We start from the raw sequence: 9000 nt of genomic DNA on the forward strand, positions 1-9000 counted from the left end.
ACACATGAAGCAAGAGAGATTGGCACGATTTCACTAGTTCAGCAGCAAGAACTACATTTGGTATGGGTCCCTTTTCTGCCACCGCCTTTCACAGTTGCTAGTCTTGGACTTGGCTGGATGTGCACTTAAAGTGAGCTGGGTATGGGCCCCTTGTATGCCTGTGGCTCAGTCTTTATGCCTAAACCCCGGCATATTTACTGTTTCTCTGCCTCTTGGGTTGACGGTAGCTTTCACGTGCTAGTGTTGCAGTGATTGCTGGGCAGGTGCTGTGAAGTGGTACAGTCTTAAGGAGATATGGCGGGTTTTTGCATCACTTAAGGAAACAGAAGCATACTGTTAAGCCTGGAGGAACAGCAGAACTTGGGCTCAACCCACCTTTTAGTGAGGTGGGAAAGTAGCTGAGATTTGTAGGCTGAGGCTACTTTTCAAGTTGAGCTCCTTTCTGCATTTCCTTTTCCCAGGGGGGATAAAGACTTGCAGAGGTTTGCAGCAGCAACCCAGCTAGCTGCTGTAATGATAAGTAAGGTAATGTAATTTAGTGATGAGAAGATAGCCTCATGCTATCTTCTGTATCTAGACGGGTGCGATGCGATTAAAACTTTGGGTAGGAAGGCACAAAAGCTTTACCACAGTCTCTTCTGAAAGGCTACTAGCTTAGCTTAGAGTGGTCGGAGAGCCCTCCCTAATGTTTTCAGAACACTCTTCTGGCCAGTTGCCATCCGCCTGACTGAATTGGGTGATAGTGGGCCATTCTTCCAGCAAAATAGCTGCACTATTCAGAGACAGGCACGAGCATGTTATTTTGGAATTTATTCCCCAAGTGTTGCTGGCGGGAGGAGTGGAAGTGCCCATGCGCGGCAGCGGTGGGGCGAGAGGAGCAGTGCAGAACGTGGTCAGAGCACGGGTGCGCGGGGCGGCCTGCGGTGGTGTTCCCATCGCCGGGTGCGGTAGGAGCGGGTAAGGCTGAACGTGTGCAGGCTGTGCCATGCATCTACGTGTCAGACAGTGCCCTGCATGGGCACGCTTTGGGCTTGTCTGCAAGAGCCACACACAGCTCATCTTTTGCTAAGCGAATTTCACCATTAATTGCAGGCACACAGTTATTTGTCTGTCCTTCTTGCCTCTCTTCCCACTGCTCCTTTCTTCCCTCCTCCCTCCCATATATCTTCTGCACTCTCTCTGAGCTTTCTCTGCACAGCCCAGTTTCTCCTGTTCTGTCAGCGTGTTTCTAACCTGCAGCTACTCCGTCTTTTCTCTTCCCTGCTCCCATTAGGATCTGTTTCAGGTACTGTCTCTCTCTTTTTTTTACCTCTTAACTCTCCCGTTTCCCTCCCTTTTCTCTGCGTTCAGCACTTCCACTCATCCAACCTGTTCTGTCTGATCTGTTATCCCTTTCTGTCTGTCCTCCTTGCTCACACATTTCTCCCACGAGGTGAAGTTTTGGGTTCTGATCAGCTGACCCTTACTCAGATTAAATTCCCACTCGTGTACAGTGTGGACCTGGGCCCCAGACACCTTCTTAAAGCCTTGGGTGTTGTCCCAGGTGCAATTGGCAGGTAATGGGCTGTGAAGTGCTCCTAGTAAACTGACTGTTTTCTTTATTTCCAGTCTGGTGCTGCTGGTCATTCTCAATATGATGCTGTTCTACAAACTCTGGATGTTGGAATATACTACACAGACGCTCACGGCATGGCAGGGCTTGCGGCTACAGGAAAGGTACTGTCACACCTGCTTTGTCTTTACCTCTTCTTGCATGTTTCGTATGGTTGTTAGAGGCTTTCCCAGAATGCCAAAGCCCCAGGCTCTCTTGCAGATTGCTTCCTTTTTGTGTAAAACAGATGAAACAGGTAGTTAGCTGAAGCTGTGGGGCCATCAGCATTTCCAGATCTGAAACTACTGAACAGTTGCAGCAGAAGACAGCAAGTTAAGGCAACCTCTGCTTCTTCCCAGCATCCCATGTAACGAAGGATGCTGTACAAATAAATGTTTTGCAATCTTGGGCCAGGGTTGTCACTTCCCCGCCTTTGATGGCCAAATGTCCCTCTGTATGAAAAGCAGTGCCTTAGAAAGAACCCTTTGTCCTCAGAGGAGAATTTGGGCCTGTGACACATAATCAACTGTTAGGTAAGTGTTTTGAAAGGCGTAGGTCCCAGATATCAGCAAGTTGTTAAGAGTGTGGGAGGAAGAGAGAGATCATTAGGAGGACACAGGGTGCTCCTTAATGACCAAAGCCTTCCCTGGTGGTACTAGATGGTAAGCAGTGAAGAATGATTGCAGATTGACTCAGTTTCTTTAATAATTGGTAGCGTGGAACTTTGTCCAAGGCTTTTTGGACATCCTATTTCAGTATAGCGTCCACTTGGTGTACGCTGAGATAAATGTGTATAGCTCTAGGCTGTATGGCAGCATCTCCCCATTTCCTTTTGCAGAAGGCATGCCGACAGCCTCCCACCAGACTGAATTTATTGTTGGGATCGGTCTTAATTATATAGACTCCCCCATCGTGTCTAGGGCCAAAGGCAGACCAGCCAGTCAGCATTTCCCAGGATGTGCTCCAGAGCACCTTTTTATAGGTGACATTTATAGTGGTGACCTGATGTCCCATAGTTGTTTCTTTACACAGCAATTCTGTGTTTTAAATTCCCTTTTTTATGTACATAAGTAAGTACTAGGTATCCTGCCTGAATAGTCTGTTCTCTATTTTCAGAGGTTGGGAACACACTGAGTCCACTTTGCTAAGGTGTTTTTGTCCCCTTATCTCCCTTTTCTGGCTGTACTTCTGTGTGGTCACAGTTGTTCCCTTGCTAAGTTGGGTTTGACTTTAAGCATCCACAGCTGTGTGCTACTGTTGCGATGACTTTTTTTTGTGTGATTTGTCTCATGTTATGGGCTTTCTCATTTCTCCTCATTAGGGAAAGGAATTATTATTTTCGCCATAACAGCCCTGCTACTTCCCCATGGATAGATACATTAAGTGACTGTGCCTGCTTTATCTTCCTCGGGCACTCTTGGTATTTATTTGGACCATTACAATATAGTATTTAAGTACAGGACTGACTTATATATGCTGTTTGTATGCTTTTTGTAACGTGCATGTACTGGAATTGTACGGGTAGCTCTATTCCCCCCTACCCCTGCACAGGTAACTAACTTCATTGTGTTGCAACCGCAATTGCTGTGGAAGTAGCCTGAACCCATCTGCTGGGTTCAGAAGCATTCCCTTTGAGGCTCTGAAGACTTTTTTCCCCATATCTGGTTCTGCTGAGACTTAAGCTCTCTGCAGGCAGGGGCAGTCAGTAGTCGCCCAGACTAACTGTAGCAGTCCTAAGTGGGTAGCCTCTCCCCTCAGCCAAGGAAAGCAGTCTGTATTAGTAGAAGAGTGTTACTTATTAGAGACTAGGATTATTGACCAGGGGGAGTGGGTCCATTTTTTAACTTGTGTTGGGTTTTTTTATTGTCATGCTTAATTAACATTCCTTTTTGTTTTATCTCCAGATCTGGAGACAGCTGAGCAGGGCAGATACAAGCACTCAAGGTGCTGATAGGAGGATCACGGGGCCTGGCTGCCCAGAGCTGCCACTCAGGGCCATGTGATGGGCCTTGGGCAGGAGGTAGAGCTTGGCTGGGCCAAGGCAAGGATAAATCTCAGTCGAGCAGAGTGATGGAAGGAGCAGAGTCCAATGCAGTTGGAAGGCGCAGCAGCAGCACCCCACTCTGCCCGTTGGCTAAGGTAAGAGGGGAACAAGTTAGACTGTTACATTTACATTGCCAGGGAGAAGGGAGGAACTAACTTACCCAAGAAGCGAGTTCTAGCTACAGATGAGCTCTCAGTAGCACAGGGACTTCTGTAAAGGACGCTTGAAAATCTCTACTGTAGCCTGAAAGGAGGGATTCAGCTGTGTTAGAAAGTCACAAAGGCCAAAGAGGTAAGCAGAAGACAAAGTAGGAGAGACTTTTAGCTATGTTTGTTAGAAAGTAGTACAACTTAGCTATCTTAACTGGGGGCATGCAAAGGTAAAGAAAGAGCCATACCTCTCAGGAGAAACAGGCAGAGTAGGGTGCTGCTGCCGTGCCTTCCTGCTGACGCCAGCTGCTGCGCTAACCACCTTGACACCGCTCCTCGTCGCTACGCTCTTTTGCGTCGCTCTGCTCGACTGAGATTTATCTTCGAAGCTCCACACGCTGCCCGAGGCCCATCACATGGCCCTGAGTGGCAGCGCTGGGCACCCAGACACTGTGATCCTCCCATGAGTGCCTTGAGTGCTTGCATTTGTCCTCATTCTGCTCTGCTCTGCAGCCTCCAGCCCTGTTCTGGAGGATTAATGGGGCCTGAAGGGAGGGGCTTGATCCCTACACTTACCTGCCATTAAAGAGAGCCAGTGCTGCTATTACTCAATAAAGACTGACACAGAATGTCTAGAAAAAAACAAACACACAAACTGTACAGGGCTGCCTGTCCCACAACATTACGCTGCATTGCATTATTCTCCATCAAGGGCTACAGTGCCATCTTCCACTATACACGTCTCCCAACCACTGAGAGCACGCTGCCTTCTGTCCTCATGTTCCCCTCTGGCAAATGGGCCTTTAGTTCCACCTACACTACAGCTTCTGCAAAAGGCACGTCTTTGCTGTTAATTAATTACCACGGTTAAGACAGAGTAACATTGCTATCCACTTCAGGAACATACTAAGCACATTTAAATGCACTTTTGCCCAAGAAAACCTGCCCTTTTAGGGTGAAAAGATGAGACAGAAACTGACACAATCTGCACCCTTCCCCAATCTGCTTTGCTCCCCTTTGACTTCAGTTTCCCTAGATTCATTCTTGCTCGTATTCTGCCTGACAGGTTACCCCAATCTCAGACAGAATGGGCCCAGTTACTAGAATCTCAGCAGAAGTATCATGACTCAGAGCTACAAAAATGGCGTGAGATCATCAAATCCTCGGTGATGCTTCTAGACCAGGTGAGACCGCACAGCCAGTTGGCACTCTGACTAGAGGGTCACTCTGTCCTCCCAGCCACCCGCTTGCAGTCCTTCAGCCTTACCTGGTTCCACTGTAGTCCATCAGGTGTGTCACCTCTGCTACCGTCTCCCTTCAGATCCGTCTTCTGATGTAGCGGAGGGCAGCAGGTCCCAAGGGCTATTCGCAGGATACTGCAGGACAGCTTCTCTGTCACCTCATAGGGGTCCACGCATGTCAAGGAGAGAATTCTACAGGGCCAGAACCCTTACATTAGCACATCTAGTCTCAGGCATCCCAGTTTGGAAAGCAAACTTTTTTTACTGCAACCCTGGATTCATACGTAGCTTGTGTGGATGAGGGGGACGTGTGGGCCCTTAACAGCACAAAGCCAGATACGCTGCCTGAATACCCGGTTGTACACTGGGCTGCTTAGAACAGGGTTCATAAAGGAAAGCCCCTCTCCCCTACGGAGAGAGCTGCTCACCCCATACCTCATTCTGCTCGCCCCTTCTCTGTTATCTTGGAGAATGGTCTCTCACAGACTCCCGTCTTCTCAGTCCCCATTTGTACATCCCAGCCCTGATGCGCCGCTCCCAAAATCCAGATGATTACGGTATCGATACTTTACATGGAAGGAGGAGGCACCAGTGGGGAAGGAAATCCCAAAGCGCTCTCACTTCTAGGGTAGCATCACAGTGGAGAAATTTCTTGTCTTGCAGATGAAGGATTCACTAATAAATCTTCAGAATGGCATCGGGTCCCGGGACTTCGGGTCAGATCCAGAGGAGAAACGGAAACGTTTCCACTAACAGGCAGGAATGCAGGAGGCCAGAGGACGGTGTGCAATATATGTAAATAGGATATATAAATATATATATAAATATATATATATACAGAATATAAATATATATATTATATACAGATTTTAAGAGAAAAAAAAAAGCCTACGTATTGAGAGGAAGGATTGACCTCCAACACTGGCTGAAATGGAGCGTCTTGGTGGTAGCATGGTGTGTGGGAGGGCTGTGCTCTCCTGGCACTGAGGTGCGCTTAGGGGCACACCAAAGTGTGTTCCCCTGGACCCGTGCACCACTTTTCTGTAATATTCCTGGCTGTTTGTTTGTCTGTCTGTCTGTTTTGTTTTTGTTGTTTCAAAGGGAAGCATCAGAGTGAGTGCCCCCCCAACCCCTCCCTGCGCATGAAGGTCCCTGATTGACTGTATTTATCTACACGTACAAAGGGGATACTGTCAACTTTCTTACCTTGCTGGCTTCAGGGCAGAGAGGTTTTGGCAATCGTCGTCAATCCCTTACAAAACTATTCCCCATTTGGAGAAGAGGCCTCCGGAAGAATTGCTGTAGGTCTGTACAGAGCAGATCTCACTGGCAATCACCTGTACTTCTTGGAGCAGAAATACAATTTGCTGTCACGCCGGCCAGCCTGGTGCAGAGAGCAAAGCCCAGAATGTAAATGAGCTGAAATGCTTTCTCCAAACACTAGTTTGCCGCCTCCTGTTATTGATACTGCATTAATAGCCAAGGAGATGGTGGGGAGGGGAGTATCTGCCTACAAGGCGCATGGACAGAGGAGAGCCACACCGCAGAAAGCACACTTCCATTCCCTTTGACAGTGTCCCCTTTACATTTTCTGTAGTTCTCTGCTTTCTATGTGCTTGGGCCCCTGCCATTAAGCCATCCCTGTGCTGAAGATCTACATCGGTGCTGAAAGGGCTACTACCTGTGCGACTTCCCATGATAGTACCCCAACTTAAAAAGAAAACCAAAATTAGTATTTTATTGCAACTGCTCCCACTACCCTGCTCAGCAGATAATCTCCCTCCTGCCCCTGGTCTGTGAGACCATTTTGCTCATACCACCCAGCCTTTACCTTGTCTTATAAACTCTGTGGGAAAACATTAGGGAGAAAAAGAACAACTTCCTTTCCACTGGGATATTTACATGACTGCATCTATATAGCAACAAGGCATCTGCAAGTCCAGGAGAGGTTAGGAAGGGTCACGGGGACCAAAAAAAAAAACCAACCACCACAAAGAAAAGAAAAAAGGGACTGTCAGCGGGTGGCAGGGTAGATCTAGAGGGGTGTCCACAGTGTGAGGCATCTGACTGGTCTCTCTCATAAGCTGGATAAGCAAAGCATTTGCTCTCTAAGCAAGTCAGGTGGTAGAGCTACATTAAAAAGACAATATGCATTTTTACTTGTTCTGGGGGATAATTCTGGACTCCCATTAGCAGCCAAATGAGGAAGAGGGGCTGCGAGGCAGCGCTGTGCAGTGTACCAAATGCCACTGTGACTGGTTGGGATGCAGGGCGCTTGTTTGAATGTTTAATAAATGCTTTCTCATCTTACCCAAGCAGGTAGATTAGGTGGGTGACATGGGAGGCCCTCAATCTCCACCTTGTTCAACACCAGGATTTTTCCACCTTCTGAATGGCAGGAGGGAGTCAGCTGCATATTCCCTCTTAGGCAAACAGTGCAGTTCTAGCTCGTCCGTTGTCTCTAGCTCCAATGGGCGCTGAAAGAGCAGGGAACATAAGGGTGAGTAACTGGTCTTTGTATCTCTGTACCAGAAACTCTCATCCCCACAGCTGGGTGCCAAAGTGGAGTCTAAGGAAAACCCTCACAAGCTTCCACTCATGCATTCCAATTAGGGGAAGGTAACATACGTAGAAGTAACCCATTGATTTCTCCCAACCTGCCTACAATTTTCATGACCAAGTGCTAAACACAACACGTCCTGCAGAAGACGACTCACATTTGAAGGAGCGCGGATGAAGATGGGTTATCAAAAAGACATTTAAGAGTGTGAAAGCAAGGTACAATTTGGAAAAACATGCCTCAGCAACTAGAGAGTAATGTGTATTTATGACTATTTATTTTAATTTAATGCTGCTGACTACTGTACTGCTCCCTGACTTTTTTCCAGGGAGGCTGCCAAAATGGCTACTGTACAATGAAACTGAGGTGCTAGTGCCTGGGAAGGCCATTCTGTGGCTTATCTCGGGACAGGAGGGCCCGAACTCCCTGCTGTGACTTGCCCCACTGGCCAAGAGTCCCATTTCCCCATTAGTCACTCCTACAGTTACCAAGCACAGAAAAATCCCTTGCTGCGCACCTTCCCCTTTTCTAGAATTTAACTCCAAGCACCCAGAAAGAAGACAGAGAGGAAGCCCTGTGCTTGCCACCTTGCCCATGCCAGGAAAGAAAAAGGCCACATCTTGAGAGAGAAAAACCTGGAATGCGGGGTCTCTGCCACCTGGCCGGGAGGGTTTTGTACATAGATGGACATAACCTATCGAAAGACAGAGAAACCCACCTGTCCGAGAGGGTCGAAAATAAATGCTAGTGATCAGAGTTGGTTTCTTACCAATTTCATGTTCTCTTGCTAGTTAGAGGGATAAAATCCATTTGCTCATCTATGCATCCTTCCTCCTCTGCAGCATTCTTCCAGACTGCCGTCACATTAGGTTAGGGATGTTCCTGCTGACACGGCTTCCTTGGGCTTGGCCCTAGAGACAGAATTGCACAAGCTCTGTTAAATTAATGTGAGGCCACACAGAGGCAGCTATAACAATCTCAAGCACTAATATTCGTTCTGCCCACCGATTACTTTAAATTGGGTTTAACATATTTGACATGTATCCTGACACACAGCTACGTTAAATCCTTCAACAAAGAGCATAAGGGTGGTGGTCACCAAACAGAACCTTGTACATACAGCGCCTTCAGACCGAGGAAGGTTTCTCTTTGAGGCCTTAGGTTTCTTTCTTTTTCTCTGATTCCTAGTTACTTACTTTCTTTTTGCCACTTGGCAGCAAGTCCAGCTTGGAGTTCGATAGGATTCATGGTCTTTTATTGCCTCCTAATTTATCACAGTAGTAATGAAAGAGAAAAAAGCAATGTCTTTTTCTTAAGGCAAAACCCACAATGGCACTAAAGGTGAGGGCTTAAACAAAACCTGGGCCTGTTTTCACCTAGACGCCTTCCTCTAGAGAGCTATGATAGGAATCACC

At 47.5% G+C, this 9000-nt stretch overlaps 1 protein-coding gene across 7 annotated transcripts in view; it reads left to right on the top strand.

Annotated features, from left to right (window-relative positions):
- The window catches only part of GRAMD1B (GRAM domain containing 1B), a 98054-nt gene extending 92212 nt beyond the window's left edge, over positions 1-5842 (top strand). For 3 of the 7 annotated variants that reach the window (XM_059829586.1, XM_059829589.1, XM_059829588.1), the window contains 4 exons: positions 1274-1285; positions 1609-1716; positions 4851-4968; positions 5689-5842. In XM_059829586.1, the coding sequence (XP_059685569.1) occupies positions 1274-1285; positions 1609-1716; positions 4851-4968; positions 5689-5778 (328 nt within the window). In that variant the 3' untranslated portion in view covers positions 5779-5842. Of the gene's footprint in view, positions 1-1273; positions 1286-1608; positions 1722-1904; positions 1930-3187; positions 3206-4811; positions 4969-5688 lie in introns of all 7 variants that reach the window. The other 4 variants (XM_059829584.1, XM_059829585.1, XM_059829587.1 and 1 more) reach the window with 3 other exon arrangements.
- Positions 5843-9000: the final 3158 nt, after the last annotated feature.

The sequence above is a fragment of the Gavia stellata genome, chromosome 26 (assembly GCF_030936135.1).
Source record: "Gavia stellata isolate bGavSte3 chromosome 26, bGavSte3.hap2, whole genome shotgun sequence".
Taxonomy (NCBI): Eukaryota; Metazoa; Chordata; class Aves; order Gaviiformes; family Gaviidae; genus Gavia; species Gavia stellata.